Raw genomic sequence first — 20,948 nt, forward strand, 5'->3', positions numbered from 1 at the left:
TTAAAACATTGTAAATTTGTTTATTCACATACTCTCCTCAATACAGTTCCCCCATACATCGAAGAGTCTCGAATAAAATAAAATCATACAATATAGTCAACAAGCAAAAAAAAAATCATTAGTCAATTCTTTCTAAAATCACCAAAAGCACTCTGATGTGCTCCACTAATACATGATTCTTATTTACATTTCTCCAACTTTACTTTCATGATTCCGGGATATAATAGATACTCTCCATTGCGATTGTCGTTATAAGAAAAAAATATTAACAAAACCATAATAAAGTTAAAAACTCTCAAAATTCTATGCTGTTTGTAAGTGATAAGATTACATGCTCCTGGACTATAGCAGCTAGCTCCTTCAACCACTCGTCCATGAGGACTGCGCAAAGTACAACATGTTGAGTGGGTGTTGTCTTGTATAACGAAGATAACATTTCTGCTCGATTGCTGGCACCATCACTGGTCATTTCTAATTGCTCATCGGTTCTTTTGTGTGCTGGTGGACTTGGGAGGGCACTCGTGCCAGGCCATTTGAATATTTGTGTTAAAGAAGATGTTAAACTTCGTCTTTTTGGCTCGCTCCTAGAAAAAGGCTCCACAGGAACTTTTTCTGGTTCTTTTTTGACACTTTGGGTTGTTTTTAATGCATTTCGCCTTGTATTCACAAGCCTGTATTCTCTGGCAATAAGAAATGCACGGGCTTGCTCTACTAAATTATCGACATTCTCCACTTTTGATAAATACTGATCTATTTTGTTCTTTAATGATGCCAAGATCTGGAATTAAATAAAATTGTCATCAAGAATATTAATTGGTGAGTGTCTTCTTCATGATTAACCACAAACATCAGATCAATAGGTAACTTGCAAGAATTTTTTTCAATTTTCTAATCTCAAGTTTAGGACCTGAATAATTAATTTTTCATTCACAAACGGTCGAAATATTGCTCATTACATAACACTAATCCGATAAAACTTTCATCGCCGATTTGAATTCTTTGGTGTTTTTATGTATTCTATGAAAACGTGAAGATAGGAATTGAATTGATAGGTATTGATTCATTATTCGAAAGAATATATCAATTTTGAAATGTTCCCTAGATATTGAAAAATGAAGAAGTCTGTTTTCGTGTTCGTCTCGTTTCTCTTCCTCTTTTCACGTTCTTCCACCGGAATTAGATAATAGAAAGAAAATACATTGGTTTTCCTTCATTATTAAAAAAAAAAACGTTTTAAAATTTTCGAGATTGAAAAATCGATTTTTTAAATTTATTCACAGGAATCAAAACTGTTAATCACCCTTTATTTTTTACGAAGAAAAAAACAATTTGAAAAATTTCAACAAGACAGAAAAATAAATTTTATGTCATTAGGCCCGAAAAAACCGCGATTCTAGATCGCGGTTTTCGGGCCCAATGACATAAAATATCGTATGTCACACGGCGATAAAAGCATTATCTGGCGAATGTGGCATTATAATCCGAGCCGAAGGCGAGGCGCTTGATGACATAATATACTATTTTTCATTTTATTGATACCGATTGATGACAATCGATCTCTCTTTGCAATTTCCTTCTTGGGTTCCATTGAAATGAGATCAAAGGGATATAAAATGTTCATATTCATTCACATTTTCAGTTCATTAGTACTAATTAATTTAAAGAAAAAGAAAGAAATGAAAAATTTTAGGTATTAATTATCGAAAATTGTTTGTCGATCTGTATTCTCATGTGATTTATGGGGAATTCCTTTTCATTCAATGGTGTAACTTGTAAATTAAGGAACAAAAATATATATAATAACAATCAGACTCAATGAAATTAAGTTAATCTAATTATGAAGACGGAAATGCAAAGAAAATAAAACAAAATAACATAGGATAAATTAATCTAGCGACAGGCCCGAAGCGCCCGTTCACTAGTTAATTAATAATTAATTGTTAAAAGTTGGAGATTTCAAATCGCTTTGAAATCGCTAATGACGTCACACAGACGGTCGACTGCTAGATCAATCACAGAATGGCTCGGGCTGACCTAACCCAATCTTGAGGTGCGCCTCGGCCAATGGAGGACGACAACCCCCTAATCCCTTTTTTTTTTTCTACCAATGAAGTATTACCTGACCGTCTCCGTAAAGTCATGACCGAAAAATTGGTTTCAAAAACGACTGATTTTAAATTAATTCTCATAAAACATCTAAGCAATATTTCTCCATAATTTTCGACGTATGAGGAATGTGGGCATAGGAGAATTAAAAAGAATTAAGCTTCATGCAAGTTCCCTATTCTACAATATGAAATTCAGATTGCACAATGTGTAATAGGTCGATATATAGACAAGTTCTGGATGAAAAAAATCAAATGTGTCAAAAAATGCTGTTTTTATGTTAAAGTATATCGCTTTTTAAACAATTAATGGATACTAAAAAGAGTTTATATTTTATTGATTTGAGACTGAGAATAGCGAATGTCCGGAACATTCAGGAGTTTTGGCTAGCGGTCAAGGAGGTTGGTAGAAGATCTTTTGGGGGCAATTTTCTGTCGAAAGAAACTTGGGAGGAGTTCTACTCGAATGTTTATCCACCGCATGTGCAGTGTTGCATGAGTCCAGAAGATAAGATGCCAGACATCCCGACCTGGACACATATTTGTCTATGCGTGAATTAGAGTCAGCGCTTAAATCATTAAAGAACAATAAAGCTTCTGGTCCTGATTTGATTCCCAACGAATTCTGGAAAGCACTCCCGCCGGTGGGTAGAGAGTATCTTCTATCTTTATTCAATGGTATTCTAGAATTGGGGACGGTCCCAGAATCCTGGCCTTGCGCAGTGCCTACTATGCTTACAAGAAAGGTCCTAAAGAGGATCCAGCAAACTATCGAGGTATTGCTTTAACTAATAACATTCTAAAGATCTTTACAAAAATATTGGCTTCAAGAATTGAGAAGTGGATGGAATCTAATGAGATTCTGCCAGAATCACAAGCGGGGTTCAGAAGGAATAGGGGTTGTGAGGACCAGATTTTTACGCTTTTAACTACAATCCAAATGCAGCTGAGACTACCTGGTAGTACAGTTTACGTGATTTTTATTGATTTTAAGAGGGCGTTCGACTCTGTTCCTCACAACCTTTTGTGGACTAAATTATTTGAACTGGGCATAAGCTCAAATATTCTAAGAATCCTCATGAACATTTACAATAAGGCATCAGCTCAGGTGAAGGTGAGGGGGGGGGGGTCATCGGGTAGATTTGGCATCACGGAGGGTGTACTACAAGGGGAGATTCTGAGTCCTCTTTTGTTTATACTGTACGTATCAGACTTTGAAAAATACTTTAGAGAGAGGGGATGCAGGGGAATTAACATCAACGCTCAAATAGACCTCATGATGCCGACCTACGCAGATGACACAGCCCTACTTTGTCACAGTGCCCAAGATGTAGATAAAAAATTGAGAATTCTCAAAGAATATTGCTCATGAAATGGGCTAGTAGTCAACACATCGAAGACAAAAGTCCTACCTTTCAGAAAATCTGGCAGAATTCGTAAATATGAAAAAAAGGTATTTAAGTACGATGGAAAGATGGTAGAAACCGTGAATCAATACGAATACCTAGGGGTCCTATTAGAAAGCAATACGTCGTGTACCCGTACGTTGAATCATGCCGTAATGAAAGCAAAAATAGCGATCGGAGCCTCTAAATCGATCCTAATTAAAGCAAGATCTGATGCCTGGTGCACCAAGCTCAAGCTATTTGATAGTGTCGTTTCCCCTACTTTGCTGTATGCGGTCTCTTCTTGGGGTTTGGGTCAGTACGATAAGATTGAGAAAATTCAGAATGACTATTTTAAACAGCTTTTATTGTTACCCTCCAATACCCCTGGTTACGTGCTCAGATTGGAACTAGGTTTGAGGCATTTGGCCATTAGAGCACTGGACCTGACACTTAATTGGATAATTAAAGTCCTTAAAATGGAAGAGACCCGTCTTCCGCGAAGTTGTTGGAATCGATTGAGGTTTCTATTGGACAAGGGCACTAACAGAGTAGAATTCAATTGGTTATCGAAACTGAAATATATATTAGAGGAATTGAACATGGACTTTATTTGTCTGATCGATGACCCAGTGGTTTGGATAGAAAACAAACAGAAAATTATTACGAGATATAGTGACAACTTAAAGGCACAAGATTTGATTAGATACGCAGAAGGTAAATCTTTGCAATTTAGAATCCCTAGGTACTTCACTAATTCTACTTCCAGGTATTTGTTACTACGTTGCCCTGTGGCTTATATCCGTATCATTGCACAAATACGACTAGCTAATATATTTGTGGGTAGATTTATATGCAAGGGAAAAATTTTTAAACTACACCCAAATGAGTACTGTAAAATTTGTAATTATGAATTAGAAACTATGGATCACATAATTGTAAGATGCCCTTTCTACCTCGACATAAGAAAAAAATTCTTCAATGACCTCTTAATTGATAGATATGAACTCGATATGTTGTACACGCTTTTAGACATTAACAACCCAAAACAACTAAAGAGACTAGCTCTCTATATGATCGAAGCGCTGGAATTCCAAGAACATATTCTGAACATGGACTAACTGCTATGCTCAATCAGTGGATCGCTCGTGATAAGAGAGGAAAACATAAATAAAAATGATCTGTACACATGTAATTATCTGAATTATTTTATGAACTGATGTATGAAGCTATCCCCCCCCCCGTGCAAAGTGAGTGTCGTTTAATAATGTAAACTCACACGGGCACGTATTCAAAATAAAAAAATAAAAAATAAAATGTTAAAGTATATCACAGAATTGACAAATATTGTATATTTGACGTGAAATAATTAAATACTTGTTAATTTCTGAATTATCTCAGAGATTAATAAATTGAGAGACAAATGGGAAGGAACACTCGTATGAAAATGGACGCTCTACAGAAAAAATATTCGACCTTTGTCTCTCAATCTCTCATCCCAGTAAATATTCATTAAAAAAATGTGTACAAAGCCTTTGAACTCATCACCTAGATCTTCAAATCTTTATAAATTCATAAAAATTACCTGAAATAACGATCTAATACTCGGTTGGAAGACCAAAGAAGGGTTCAGCAGAAACGACTGCAGTAATGGCTGACGATAAACCGCCAATCTACTGATAAGCCCAGTCAAATGTAAATTGACATAAAGATTATTGCTAGTCAAGCACTCGAGTTTCCTCAGAATAACATCCAAGAAAATTCCCACACTCGGTTTATCATTGATCACACTCTCCTTCCTCTTCCCCTCATTCTTGATCTTCACGTTGACCTCAATCGATTCTCTCCCATTAATAATGACATCCTCATTTCCATTTCCATTCTCGTTATTTCCATCCTTCTTTCCACCTTTTTCATCCTCAAACTCATTGGTAGGTGTGAAATCAGGTGAACTTTTCATGGCAAGACTCTCGTATCCACTACTATCACCAAGAGAAAACATTGAGTCCACTGGATTGGTGGACTCTCCATTCTTCTTCAGACTTTCCTCGTAAATCTGCGATATCTCAATTTCTTCGTTGAGCAACGCATCGATGTCAGCGTTCAATCGATCCTTGTCGACATTACCCACGAAGTGACTCATGTTTTCGTTAATTTCACTCATGTCAACGTCTTCTGTCAGACTCTCTGCAATCGTGTCTGCTTCATCCGCCAAAAGACTCTTGATATTATCCAGAATTTCTTCACGTGGTAAAGTCTGAAATTTAAAGCTCAAGTCACGTTCTGTCGAGTTTCGGGCGGAAGATAATTGACTCGAGTCATTGGTAGTCGACCCAGAGATGCTGTCACTGTCGTTGTCCTCCCCCAGGGTGATCCCATTGTACTGAGAGGACCAGTAAGAGCAGCCGATCTGGCAGGACACGATTTTTTGTCTCGCATCGAACAAATATGCATGATAATTTCCATATAGACTCTCGCCCACTCTTGAGCCATAGTTCATTAACCAGTTGGGGGAGTTTGGGGTTTGCCTGTTATCGGGTTTGTTGATACGTTTGGAGTTTGATTGTAATACTGTATTGCTCCAGGAGAGGCAACAACTGGGGCGCAGGGAGAGAAACTTCTTGGCGGTGGAACCGTAGGAGTCCAAGTCACGCATTCGACGACGCTGGGAGAGCATCACGTGGGAGCAGGGCGTCAGGGAAGAGAAACAGAGCTCCAGCATTATGTCTTCAATGTTTAGGTCCACTAGGGTCTCGAATAGGGCTAATGTCACGATGCATAACTGAAATGGAAAATATTTTGTTAAAATTAGTGTTGCACAGGTAAATTTAAGTAGTTAACATGGTTCAAGCAAATCGCCCGTAGAAAACTTCGTGTGCGTACCCAAGGTTTTTCGTTTAATGTACTCAATCAAAAACTTATTAAATAAGCTTCAAAATAAGGGGAATTAGAAGTTAAAAAATGACAACATATATCAATCTCTTGCAACCTGGCTAACGCGCGTGAAGCGCACGTCCCTTCTAATGACAGATAAAAAAACATGTTCTCAAAAAATTATTGCTTGAATCTCAACACAATCACATGTTGAAATATTACAAAAAAATCTGGTGCTAAACATTGAAGAATTCTCTGAGATGAAATTTTTTGTAGTGAAAGTAGATTAAGTTTGCTGCTCGCGAAAAAGATTTATTTTGTGCCAAGCAAGGGAGAGTAGTTCTTCGTTTCGTCTATCTAATACTCAAAGATGAAGAATTAATTCTTGAGTAGAATAATGATGACGATATGATAGTAATCGCCTAGCTTAGGCACAAAATATTTGTCGATTAACTTCACTTTAGAAGAATTACAAGTAGAGCCTTTATTCATGTTTAAGAATTTCGTACGTCCAAATAGAATAATTTCTATTTTGGTAATCATCAACTTGCGATCTTTCAGGTCCAAACAGGACTTTTTCAAGAATATGTTTTTTTCTCTCAGTATACGTTGGATAATAGATTCATTAATGAATATCCGTGAAAATAGTGGGTTTGGTGCTTAAATTCACCAACAAATCTAGAGACTTCTTCTGAAGTCGAGTCTGGCGAGTTGAAGTAATTTCTGGAATTAGGGGCTGTAGAGGAAGCTCTCGAGATAACGATGTTGAGTTGATGTAATCTTAACAGGAAACGTTCTCTACTCAATTTTGAACAATCTCTCTTTTTCCAAGATATATGCGAAATAATTCAGGAATTTTCGTTTTAGTCTTGGGATGAGTCCAGAAATTCTAAATTAGACTCAAATATATTGGAAAAACTAATTGGAAGAGTCATCTTTTTTCCTAAAACTACATTGATTTACCTCTTTCATCTATTCTATTGGTGATTAAACACTAGAAAATTTGTTAACCTCTTCAATAAATGCTCTGTAGATACCCCAAACAGCCCAAAAATACTCACTCGTGATCTCGACGATATCCTCTGGATCAAACTATCAAGAATCCTACACTCATCATAATTTTCCTCCAGCAGAAATTTGATCAATGTCTGCAGCAATCCAGGATCCGTTACAGACCTCAAAAAAAGATCGAAATAAGCAGTTGCAGAGACTAAATCCTCCAAAGAAGGCTGCAGCAATGCAGGTCCCATGACAGGCACCAAAAACCCTTGATAAAGGTACTCCAGAAGTTGATTTTGCACCAGAGGATGAGCAATTTGGGCTACAGCATTGCAGAACTCGAAGGAATGCATCAAGTGATCCAACGCTGGAATATCATTCACATCATCTGGTGTCAAGCGGTGCCAGTCTTCAGTTTCAATGTCCAATTTCCTCGGAAGGACAGAGTAAAGTCCGCTGATACCAGTAGCAAGAACTGGACAAACATTCGAGTGCTCAGCAATGTAAATACCAATGTCATTATTTCTTTTGGATAAAGCCATGCACAGGAGCATCGCGTCTCTCGCCTGCTGTCCAACTGTTCCCTCTCGGTGAATATGAGGCATCAGCAGTGAAAATATTATGAATTTACGCTCCCCAGGTGCGTTGGGATGAAAGAATACGTCGAGTAGTGCTAGATTCTGCATTAGAGCAACGCAAAGTCCGTTCAATAAGACTATTAATTTCTTCTCGACGTCAAGTGGCAAAATATCGTGGGCACAGGCTTCTAGGAGTCTTAGGAGGGGTCTGGCTACTGGTTCGTGAGCGAGAAGCGAGCCATTGAACGATACCAGGATTTCGAAGAGCTTCATCTGCTCCAGACGAATTGTGTTGGTGTACCTGTGATACAAAATAATCATTGAAAATTCAGATGATTCACTTATTATCATTATTATTATTATTAGAAATTTATTGTTTCCTTGAGGTACAAAATATCTCCTAAGGGAAAACCGAAGTAATACATTTTTAACGAAATTTCTTTACAAATAGTCGTTATGTGTCACTATTTGTTTCGTCTTGGTTGATTTTGTTCAATTTTTTTCTCCTGCATTGCAATTCATTATGATTAAACTGTATGGTCTTAACATCACCACAAATTATTTTTCAATTGCACATTTAGCATAATTAAGGATATCCAAGGACTTCGGCTTTTTTTCTCCAATGAAATGCTTTTCTACTTCTGTAGTCGAACATCAGAGCTTTCCTTTGAGCCCCATTTGACCCCAACTTTTCGGACATTTTACAATGGTTTTATTATTTAAACTTTGCAGGTCTGAATTTGAATCTTGATATTAAACCGTTAGAAAGATTTGAAAAATTTGAAAAAAAATTAGAAAATATTGAAATTAGTTTGATGGCAAAAAGCCATCTCTCATGAATTCATTTTTCTCCCTATAGATTGAATGTTATAAACAACTGGTGCTAGAATGTTTACATTATTTTATTTGACCTAAACAAAATGAGGGAATGGAGGAATGAAATGAATGACTCTTTATGTATCAGATTTTCGACCTGAGTTCGTCATCAATTTCTTTGTGTCGTTGTCAGTCTCTCGGAGAGTATCAACGTATCAACGAGTAAAGACGTGCCTTCGAATTAATAAAGTTAGTTGCATCAAACAATTATTAGAGTGTTCTCATTTATTACCATAATCACAACAGAACATGTATTTTTGAGGGGAAGATTGATGAAATAATTAAGAACTTGCAATTCTTTCAAATTACGACCGTTTTCTATCAATCATTTATAAACAATCAATTTTCCACCATAAAAACCACTTATTTGGAATCGTAACAAATTTATTCATATTCGGAATTTTACAGAAATCGATTTCACGCCTAAAAAAATAAAATCTCCGAAAGTTTAAACAATTTCAATTATTAATTTATAAATAACGAATGTTTAAAAACAATTCTGTGCAAAATGTCATTTGACTGACTCTGAATGTTTATGATTTTGTTCAAATTTTTCTCGCGCAATTTAATTGACAAATTTATTATTGAAAATGGTTCAATCTTTTATGTGGTCCGTACCACGGATAGCCAAATTTGTAATATTTTATTACGGTCAATATTGTAGCCCTTAATTAGATCTTGAAATCGTTTAATGATTCCTCTTGAAATTTTTTGAGTATTTAAATATCATGAATTCAAATATTCAAATTTTCAATGATTTTATTAATCAATAATTTCAGGTAGGAAGATTGACGATTACTTGTGTAATCGAAAATCCCCTGTCAAGAAATTCGAATTATTCACTTAGTAGTAAATTTACAGGTTCATATTAACAAATTTGAAATATATCATTATTCGTAAAAAATCAGATTATTAATATTATATTATTGGAAAAATTGAATTAACATATTTTAAACCTTCAATAATGTAAGGGTCAAATCCGTGTACTATTACAGAAATTTAATGTTGATGGGGATCCCTGGTCTGTACCAAACTGTAAAAGATATTTGGATATCCTTAAGGCAATTCCAACGTTATTTTGTCAAAATACAAAAAGACGCAAAAGAGGACTCACAGTCTAGGAATCATTTCAATTGACACTTTCACTAAAAATCAAGCCTCGCTCAGACCAGTTGTCTGAGTGGATTTGTAAAAAATCCAACAATTCTGTGTTAAATGAGTTAATGGAGGACTTTTTCTCTAATTGCTAATGGTAAAGACTTTTCACGTTTTTGGAGAATATCGTGGAATCTGAGGGACGGTGAGAAACTGGGGAGTGAGTGATAAAAAAATTTCTACATGAAAATTTATGCATTTGCTTCGAATTTGAAATGAACACGTTTGACTTGCAGAAATTATATCCTTCCATAGAAAATTCAATGAGTTGCCCATGGTATTGTTACGTGTCCCCCTTCGAATCGTAATTCATTTATCTATGATCTGAAGGAGGCTCTGAAGAACGACTGTCTTTTGGGAGTTCCTTTAATTCTTCTCTTGGAAGTCCTTCGTTGTAACTGTCATCGTATTGCCCGGATTGTAATAATAAACTCCCCCAATTATTTATTAACCTGTGTCCCTTTATTCTCCGCTGGACCTAACATTGGTGTCAGAGTGGTTTGAGTGAAACCCATGTGCCAAAAAGGATTAAAAAATAGTGAAACATCGTAGTGAAACAAGCGTGAAACTGTCAAACCCTTCATCAAGTCCCGATGGAAAAGTAACCAACTCTCCACTGAGATTTTCTGCCATCGAACTCTCTGGATGGACTTTATTCAATTGAGGCTATAGAAAATTTAAATTCTAATCAACTAGTGAGTCTTTGAAATTTTGTTTTCTCAATTGTGTCGGAGAGAGGGAGAAGAAGGCGAGGAAATGTGGGAGAACGCCCAGTCCCTTTGCTTCCGGTTTCTGCCAACATTTACCATCGGATGACAAGTTTGAGCAACAAAATCACGTTCCACTTCAACTTAAAGAATTAGAAAATCATCTCTGACAAATCCAACTGCTCCAAACCCTCCACTAATTCATCAGGATCTCCAACAACGACCTCCATGGAATCCAGTTGCGCCAAACCCTTCAGAAGTTCCTCAAAACCTTTACCAACCACCTTCGGGGAACCAAGTAGCTCCAAGTCCTCCAGAAGTTCTTCAGAACTTCAGAAGGTGCTTCTCTTCTGGTCGTTTCAGCGAACACTCACTTTTGGAAACCAATTAACAAGAAAAAAAAAATCATTCGAATAACCAACTGTGTACATAGTTCGATTATAAAACGTTTGGATTTGAAAATATACCTGATCAAACGTTATTGTGTACACAAATTCTTTGTACACGATCAGTATAGCTCGATCATAAAATAAATACTTGAATGCATTTGATAATAAATTTTAATTATAACCAGTATTCAAGTATTAATCGTATACGGAGACTCGTTATAATCAAGAAGTTGTGAGTTTCTGGAAACTTCTGGAGATAACGAAAGGGAGATCCATTGTTAATCAATGTACCCGTACCTGATTGAGTCTTTTCGTTTTCTTATTTTCTTCTACATTTATAGTTGGGTCACTTGACGTGATTAATTCAGACAGAAAACCGTTACTTGACTTGATTGATATGTAACTGAAGATTGAACAGGAGGAATTGAAAAGAATCAACATGATAAGAAAGACCAGAGGATTAGTTGATAGATAGTCTGTTGTAGCAGACTAACCTCGGTTGATCATCTGTGGTTAACAGATTGCCTGAGTTACATACTTGGGATTTTATGAATCTATGGCACGCAAATTATCAGTGGTTGACTGATTTAAAACTCCGTGGTTAATGGAAGGAATTCGTGGTTAACGAATTGTCAGTGGTTAACTGACTCAAGACTCCGTGATTAACGGAAAGAATTCGTGGTTAACGAATTGTCTGTGGTTAACAGACTGGCCTGATTATTGTCTGTGGTTAGCAGACAGATCTGAACTTTTTTTCATTCATCTGTGGTTAACAGAATTTCCTGAATATCTCATGTCTGACTTTGTTTAAATTAAGTCATTTCAAGTCAATGGACGTATGTGTTGAGTGGATGATGCTTAATTTTTCTTGCTAAGTTACAATAATTTCGAATGCTTTCGAAATCGCAATTATTATTTATCAACATGTTGAAATTTTAGATGATTTACGAAAAATAATTATTTGCTTTCTGGTTCTTTTTAAATGAAATTCATGATCAAATATGTTTTTAACTTGAGGAATTCTTCGTGTTGAGTCATTTTCAGATTCTGGGACCGAATCGGGAATTCGATGTACCTGATTTTATCAAACTGAAATTTGAAAGTGAAATTCGAGTCATACCCTGACACTCACACACCATCGAGATATAGATGATAAATAATAACACATTACTCTTCTAAAGATAACGACACAACCAATTGAAAATTGTACTGAACACTCTTGAAACGTTTGCATTGTACAGCATCAAACAATTGCAAACCGGGCTATTCTTCAGTGTTGATTTCTGGGAGGTTTTAGCTGAAGAACAGACTAGGGTCCTCCCTATGTGAGATCTTACAACTCTCAGATTTTTCAGTTCATTACAACTTCCGTTGAAAAAAAAAAATCCCGAAGTTGTAATATCTCAAATAGTCCCTGGTGTGATTGCGGGGCGGCAATCTTTTTCGCGGTGGGGAGTAGTGTTACGTGTCCCCCTTCGAATCCTAATTCATTTATCTATGATCTGAAGGAGGCTCGGAAGAACGACTGTCTTTTGGAAGTTCCTTCGATTCTTCTCTTGGAAGTCCTTCATTGTAACTGTCATCGTATTGCTCGGATTGTAATAATAAACCGCCCCAATTATTTATTAACCTGTGTGTCCCTTTATTCTCCGCTGGGTTTTGGGCCATTCTACAATGTTCTAAGTAGTGGGAGGAGAAGGGGAAGGGAAATTGAGATAATTTCACATAAAAATGTATCTTCAGAAAAAAAAATAGAGCTCCAAAGGAAGTTTGCCTTTCAGGGGGGCCCTACCACTTGTTTCAAGTACCAGAAGTATTTGATGGAAAAATTGGGCATATTAAAAAAATTTGCTTTTTTATTTATCAAAAAATATAAGCATGAAATGTCGAATTTTCCTTTTTCAATAACTTTCTTTTTTTGTTTAACATAAGGAACTGAGTGATTTCAAATTTCATACGATTGATTTTGCGAAAGTTCATCTCAAATACACAAAGAAAATTTCTTTGAAAAATATTGAAAAATGACGATTCGATAGGAAAAGAAAAAAAATGTTAGATATTTGCATATTTTCATCACAAAAATTCATCCAAAAATCGTTTCTTCTGAAAAGTCACACATCGTCATTCTATCGATTATTTTCGTTTCTGAAGCTTATTAAAGACTTGTTTTTAATAAAAAATGACATGTCATTGATAAATCAACATTCCATGATATTTCATGCCTACACTTTTTTTACCTAAAGAAAAAATTGAAAATAAAATTTCCAAAATTTCCCATCAAATACTTTTCTTACTTGGAAAAAGCGGTGTGACCCCGCTTAAATATTTAGCTAAACTGATATTGAAGATGGTCAGCTTTTGAGGCAACTAATTGAAAACGTAGTTTGGGGCATGTATCGATAAAGTACGAACCTTCCTGCAGTTAAGCTCCATTCGGAAAGATCGTCCAATAGATTCTCACTCAGTAAATACTCCAAACAGGGGGAGTGCGAGGGGGTATTTGTCATTTGCTGATGCTGATGATTAAGCCCAACACTGTTCCTGAATTCCAGCAATAAGAGTGTCACCATTTGGTCAATGTGGTTGACAACTGCAAGGATGTCGTCGTGCAGCGGCACTCCATTATTCGACTCCACAAATAAACAAAAATTATCCAATTAATCTGAATGAAAGATTATTCCAAGCAGGTAGGGTGAACAGGTCAATTGCTAGACGGTTAGGGGAAATTCGAATTTTGTGGTAGGATCTAAAATAAAAGAAGCACCTCAATAGGAATATAATAGCTTCCGCACCTTCAAAAATTTATTAATTAGCAAAAAGAAATTATCTCTAGCAAACATATTAAAACAAAGAATAATTAAATTGAGAAATAATTGAATGCAGCTGAAACCCTTAATTTCTGGACGACCGGGCCATATTTTTTTTATTCACTAAATCTCGATCAATCGAAAAAATAATTGATTGCATGATTTTACACGAGTAATATTTATTATTAAAAAATAAAATAATCAGTACAATTTTCATTTTAGTATTTATGGAATATTCAATGGAAGTAGAAATCGTCCAGAAACTAATCCCCGTCCAGACATTGACTTTTTTACCCTAGTTCAAAGGAAATTAGGTAGCGCAGAGTGGCGCAACATGAACATCTGGGATACAATGGACACACAAAATTTACGAAAAAATTTTTTTTTTCAAAATTCAAATTTTTCAAAATTATTTGATTGGGCAACAAAAAAGGATGTTCGAAAAATTTTCAATAATCGCATTTTAAAAAATGACTTCTTGGCAAAATCCGCCACCGAAAAATTATTCAAGAGTGGGGTAAAATGGCCACGCGAAAAAGTTGGTCCTATTCAACTTTTAAGGCCCGGGTGGATTATCTTTCCAACGTGATCTTGATCGTTTTTATTATTTTGATAATCAGAAATGATCTCCAATTGCTATTCAGTTTTACATAGCCCTGGAGTCTCCAAAAATTATGATTGTACAATCAAAAAAACATTGAAAAAAAGCTGAACATTTTCAAAGAGCGTTTTTGAATAATATTGGGAAACAAACCCAATAGGGAGGAAATTGCAAATTAATAATTTGATGTATCTGATGGCTGTTAGGTCGTCATTTGTCACAGTAGTCAATGGCCGTCAGATCGTTAGTTATCATGATAAATTATTCATTCACTATTTCCTCTCTATCGGACTTATTTCTTAATCTTTATTAAAAACGCTCTTTGAAAATGTTCCGTTTTTCTTCTACTTTTTTTGATTGTACAATCATAATTTTTAGGGTCTCCTGCGTGATGTAAAATCCATTGGAAATTGTAATATATTTTACATTATGAAAATGGAAAAACAATTGAGATAATGTTCGAAAGACAATCCATCCGGGCCTTAATCAAGAAAATTTTCAACAGACATTTTCCAACAGAATTGTGTCGGTATATAAAATTAACTTATTTGAGGAATAATTTTCAAAATCTTGTGACCGGCTATGTAGTTTCAGACTGGGGCGGTGGTGAAGGAACGGATCGTAAAAGTACGACAGGTTATCTTTTCAAGCTCTATGAATGGTGTACGATATTTTGGAATACGAAAAAGCAAGCTTCTGTAGCCAGCTCTTCAACAGAGGCTGAGTACATGGCTCTCTATGAAGCTGTTAAAGAGGCACTATGGCTAAAATCTTTAGCTATAAGTATTAATGCTTATATTTCTGATCCTATTATTATACATGAAGATAACACCGGTTGTATTAGCATAGCAAATAATCCGAGTAGGCATAAACGATCAAAACATATTGATATTAAATACCATGTCACAAGAGAACAAGTCGAGAAAAATGTAATTAAATTAATATTTATTTCAACAGGTAATCAAGTGGCAGATATGATGACGAAACCACTGCCAGCAATCAAATTCCTGGAATTTAGAGTTGGACTAGGCCTGCTATAACTCGACACAGGCCATGACTGATAATTTTTGATTTAATGTTCTTTGTTCTTTTATAGTCTCATAGTCTGATTAGGTTTTTCTGGGTTTCCCCAATCCAATGCAACAAATGTTGGACTATTTTGTTAGCCCCAGACATAAATATAGAAAGCGCGAGGAAGGTCTGTCTTAAGTAATATGTTAATTTTTAATGAAATGTGATTATTTAAGTTTTTTTTTGAGTTTCGTATAAAGTTAATACTATGTCACGACGATTCATTTTTGAAGAGGCGTATTGGATTATTGCGTTTAATTCTTTATTTCAAATGACGGTTACCAAAACGAATCGACGTGGACGGCGCCAGAGAGTCACCCGAGAGTCTACATAAACATAAACAATATTTTCTGAGGAAGAAAGAACAGAGGGGTCTTTCATTAGGTGACGAATTTTCTTTTGGTCTTTGTGACTAGCTTTTAGTCTCCTGGAGAGATCCGTGGAGTACAGACGTTTCTTCCTCGTGCCATTTTAAAGAATAAAAGATTTCAAGTTTAATCCACTGCATTGAGTACTCATTTATATATCCCACTACCAATAAATTCTATTAAATTTTGCATTGAAGTTTGAAATATAGAGTAGCTTTGGATTTCCTGTTTTACTATTGAAATACCTTCAAAAGTATTGATTTTTTTCAATGAACAATTGCACGTCCTACACAACTGACCTTTTGTGAATTAGCGAAATTTGTCAGATAGCTACTTATCTATGTACAAAGGAAATCACCGTAAAACAATGGGAGGAGGGGAGGAAGAATGAGCTAATAAAAATTTAGTTTACCACCCCCGACGACAAAACTCAAAAATGAGTTTTGTTCAATTTGAAAATCGCAGTTATGACTAGTGTTTCAGAAATTAAATAACATGGTTAAAACATAAAAAAGTGAGAAAGAAATTGAAGTATCCATTTTACCCCGATTTTGCTTTACCTTACAACTCCTACGACGGAGTCTTATGACAATGTGTTCATTTTTACAAACTTCAAATGAAGTCGGAACAGTAATTTTGATCCAATTCAACTCATTATTTTAATCTGGTGTCCATATTGCCCCACCCTCCCCTACCAAACGATATTTTCCAAAAGGTAGTTGTTAAATTACTTATGTTCAACATAAATGCACAATGTACAGTTCAAGATTCCTCTTTTGCCTTATTCTTAACTTGTCTCGTTAACTATTCAACTATTTCATCAATCAGGGAATTCCTGAGAAATTCTCGAGTGATCTTTTCTGTACAAAATTCAGTCAGCTCAGCCTCTGGACGTTCTCTAAATTCACTAGCTCCGAAAGTAAATGATCTTATCATATAACTCATGTGATGAATTGAATTAACTCTGTGATGATTCACTTCAGGAGAGATAACCAGTACTTCATCTGTAGCAAATTTTCACAGCTCCAGAAACTGCCTCTCGACATTTTCTCCTAAACTCATAGCACCCTTCATTCAATCCTCTCTTCTACGAATTGCTCCATCAAACAAACAAATAAACAGAATTGTACCCTGGCCTGCCTGATGATCTCATGCGTCTGCTGCCAGTGTTTACAGAAGCTATCGTAGCACGCAGTGGGATCAGCATCTTTAGGAGGTGAATCCCTCGACCATTGTTTCCCAAAACTATTCCTCAACGGGCTACTCCTTAACCAACTCATTTTCACACCCAAATGACTCCCTAACTTTCATCAACTGCGAAGATAAATATTTTTAGACCATAACCTCATACCAAAAAAATCACTTTCACTCATTCCCTCATTAATTCTCCTGACTATAAATAAAACATTACGAATTGCACACTGATAACACTAGAAGTTGTTGCGTTTTACAGAGAATTGACGTAAAACTATAGTTCTTCTTCTTAATCACACGACTACATTTCGCATACACTTTTCTCACGATAAATGTCTTATCTAGGAACACCTAAAACATGCAAATGCAGCAAATGTATCAAGTACACACCACACATACGAAAATGGAGTAACGTCAATTGCGTTTTATAACTAGGTGGCGTGGCGCTCCTCTAGCCGCCTAGTAAATTTGAACGAAAAATTTCGAGCCCAAAATCCTCTTTCATGCGGAGCGAGGTTGAACGTGTAAATTACATTAGTAAATTACCCCCTTTTTTACCAACGTAATTTACGTAAATTACCGCCACGGATTTTTTACATTACTTTGAAAAGCTTGCAATTTTCGGTTACTAGAATGTTTTATTTTATTCCGTCTGACGGAGACGCAGTATTGGACACATAAATATCATAAAAAATAGTATATTATATCCCGAGGACAGATAAGCTGCGAATTTTAACTTCACATTGTTCGGTTAGAATGCGGTTCTCGGCCCTTGGGGCACAAAATATTATTACATCACGTGTGGCACGATATTTACGACATTTGAAGAAACTCAAAAACATGAGCCTCATACCTCATAAAGAGTCAATTTTGCGAGGGTCAAACGTTGCAAAACACTAAAGTCACAAGACATCTCCATTGTGAGAAAGTCAATCTCATTATTTATTGAGGTTGATTGGATTCTCCACTTTATTATTTAGAGCCCCAGAAAATCCGAATTGGACCTCTGCAAAGAACCATCTTGTTCTGAAGAGTTCAAAAGAGCTACCAAAGACAATTGAATTAGTTTTGTCATTTAAGAATACTAAATGCAACAAGTTAATGCCATCAAGACGAAAGATGATGAGGCGACAAATTTAATAGAGATCAATTAATAATGAGATTGACCTTTGTAAAGTTCATCCCTTACACGGTATGACCCTTACGAGGTGTTACCCTCGAAGTGTATGATGGCGACTCAAAAAATATTTTTGCCACTACCATCTAAAATTTAACAGGACACCGGCAATATATCGATAAATTGTCGAGATACTGTTTGCTGGGAAGGTATGAACCTCTCGTGACTTTTATCCCCCTCGCGAGGTATACTTCGCGACACTTCATCGTGGTTTACGATAAAAGGTAACGTCGGCTGGTTTTTTATATTTTTTTACATTTATCACGCAAATTATGGGTTTTTGCTTCCGAATGGAAGCATTGTATTCCTCCGAATTTAAGTTTCCAGTTTTCTTCGTGAAGATGACTAATTTGGGGGTCAGGAGTCCGAATCTGATGTTTTTAGACCCTGTCCGTATGTATGTATGCGCGTGTGTATGTGTGTATGTGACCGATTCAGTTTTTTCACGATAACTTCCAAAATAATTATCTGAATCAATTGAATCTGGACTAGAAATATGCGCTTGTACGTTATACAGACCGAGTTCGAAGATGGTGTCGATTGCGCTTTTAGTTTTTGCATTATTCTCAATAATTTGGCCCAAGGTTGGTCCAATGTTGGCCCAAGGTTGGTACAAGGTTGGCGCAAGGTAGTCCCTTATTATAAGGGGGTTTATAAGGGTCTTATGCGGGTTTATGAGGGTCATATGAGGGGGGTTGCCAGGGGGGGTTGCTAGGGGAGGTTGCTAAGAGAGTTGCAAGGGGGGGTTGATAGGGAATTGCTAGGGGGGTTGCTAGGGAGGGTTGTTATGGGGGGTTGCTAGGGGGGTTGCTATGGGTAGCGTCCCCTGATCTTTCAGCGACGCCTAAATATGAGGGTCGTATGAGAGTATTATGGGGGTCATAGGGGTGATAAGGATGATCAGGGTAATGAGGGTCTTATGGGGACGTATATCATCAGTTAATGGCAAAGTGCAATGAAAAGGCAATATCCATTCGGAAGCATATTGCTAATTCATTAGCAAAAACAGGCACCATACTTGACACAATTGAAAGCAATTTCCCAGTTGTTAAAAATGCCATGTAAAAAACTGCGGTTACCGAGAGATGACCCCAATCCTGATGCGAAGCGGGATTAATTAAATCGCAGGATTTCTGCTACTCTAGAAATCTCGTGTTTTACACATAAGTATTCGAAAGAAATAAAAAAAAATTGTCAAAAATTTTGACCATTGAATGTCAACGATTCAGGCAAAGTCTAATCTTTCTTTTCCAACGATTCAAAATGACGATTTGACGGCGAATGGGTCGGTAGGGGAACCGAATAATAAAATGATGTAAGGGGAAAGGAACAGAGAAACCGCAGTGGGGGACGGCAGAAGCTATTACAGCGACCTCTCGTGCTATTGAGAGAAACACTTTTGCGGGATACTTGACATTACCTTCCTTTATCATCCCTTAGCGGCTAGAGCTCTCTCCTTGAGATCGAGCTTGACACTTGCCTCTAAGGATTAAATAGAAGAAGAAGAACTCAAAGAATACAACTCACGTGTCAGTTCTCGATTGCCGGTATGATTGTGCCTCCAAAATTTTGATTTTGTTAAAGATTTTTCAGTGATTTTCTAAAGATTCAAAAGATCTAAAAAAATTTGTCTGTTTTTTTTTATTATTCATAAAATATTATGCGTTAACTGATGAATCATTTTCGAATATAATTCTCAGGTATTATCCTAGGAGTTGGAGGTTACAAAAAGGAAAAGGTACCTAATATAAATAATATATAGTAATAATATAAGATAGATAATAATAATAATATTTAGAAAAAGCGTGATATCATGTAATAGAGGAGTATTTTTAAAAAAATTATTCATGTAATAACAATCCAAAATTTTACGAGGATATGGCAGCGATCAATTTGATGAATCTCGGACGAGAGAAAATCGAGGAGATTGTGAATTCTTTTGATACAATTTTGGCGGACTGCGATGGTAATGTAATGTCCAAACATAATTTTCAATATTTTCAAATTATTTAATTAAAAATTGATCATTTTTCTAAAAATTAGTAAAATTAGTAAAACTACCTGAATCGAAGCTAGTTAGCACAGTCCATGCTGATGCTATCTGATTAGCAAAAATTCAAGTGTTGCACCACATAAATTTAGTGGGTCAGCACTCATTTTCAAAACTGAAATTATAAATCAAATAAGTCGTGTATCGCTCTTCGTCCTGAGTGGTCGAGTCTTAAAGGAGGCTTCCTTCCCATTAAGGATATCCTAGTATTTTGGCTATTTTTTCTCCAGTGAAATGTTTTTCTACTTTTTTTGTCCGACATAAGAGCGTTCATTTGAGCCCCATTTCACCTCAAGTTTCTGGACATTTTACATGAGTTTATTATTTGAACTTTGCAGGTCTAAATTTGAATCTCGATATTGAATCGTTAAAAAACGTTTTAAAAATCTGACAAAGTTTTCTTTTGGACAAAGATTGATGAAATAATTTAAAAATTGCAATTTTTGAAAATTGCGAGCATTTTCTGTAAATAATTTATAAACAATCAATTTTTCACCATAAAAATCATTTTTTCGGAATCGCAACAGAATTATTCATATTCAGAATTTTACCAAACTTTGCTTTCATACCTAAAAAAATTAAGTTTCCGAATGTTTAAACCATTTCAATTAT

The 20,948-nt window shown here is 35.9% G+C and overlaps 2 protein-coding genes across 4 annotated transcripts in view; one reads left to right on the top strand and one right to left on the bottom strand.

Moving 5' to 3' along the window:
- Positions 1 to 20,948, bottom strand: part of LOC107046564 (UPF0518 protein CPIJ015043) — a 24,127-nt gene continuing 3,179 nt past the window's right edge. The window contains exons 1-5 of one of the 2 annotated variants that reach the window (XM_015269198.1): positions 17,046 to 17,507; positions 13,481 to 13,698; positions 7,426 to 8,242; positions 5,076 to 6,272; positions 1 to 778 (exon numbers count right to left, since the gene is read on the bottom strand). In XM_015269198.1, the coding sequence (XP_015124684.1) occupies positions 296 to 778; positions 5,076 to 6,272; positions 7,426 to 8,242; positions 13,481 to 13,698; positions 17,046 to 17,195 (2,865 nt within the window). In that variant the 5' untranslated portion in view covers positions 17,196 to 17,507 and the 3' untranslated portion in view covers positions 1 to 295. Of the gene's footprint in view, positions 779 to 5,075; positions 6,273 to 7,425; positions 8,243 to 13,480; positions 13,699 to 17,045; positions 17,508 to 20,948 lie in introns of those variants that run through there. The other variant, XM_015269199.1, reaches the window with a different exon arrangement.
- The window catches only part of LOC107046568 (glycerol-3-phosphate phosphatase), a 9,020-nt gene continuing 7,788 nt past the window's right edge, over positions 19,717 to 20,948 (top strand). The window contains exons 1-3 of one of the 2 annotated variants that reach the window (XM_015269206.1): positions 19,717 to 19,833; positions 19,987 to 20,024; positions 20,162 to 20,252. In XM_015269206.1, the coding sequence (XP_015124692.1) occupies positions 20,165 to 20,252 (88 nt within the window). In that variant the 5' untranslated portion in view covers positions 19,717 to 19,833; positions 19,987 to 20,024; positions 20,162 to 20,164. The remainder of the gene's footprint in view (positions 19,834 to 19,986; positions 20,025 to 20,161; positions 20,253 to 20,948) is intronic. The other variant, XM_015269207.1, reaches the window with a different exon arrangement.

This window comes from Diachasma alloeum, unplaced genomic scaffold (genome assembly GCF_001412515.2).
Source record: "Diachasma alloeum isolate Michigan unplaced genomic scaffold, Dall2.0 Dall_scaffold_01509, whole genome shotgun sequence".
In the NCBI taxonomy this organism is placed as follows: domain Eukaryota; kingdom Metazoa; phylum Arthropoda; class Insecta; order Hymenoptera; family Braconidae; genus Diachasma; species Diachasma alloeum.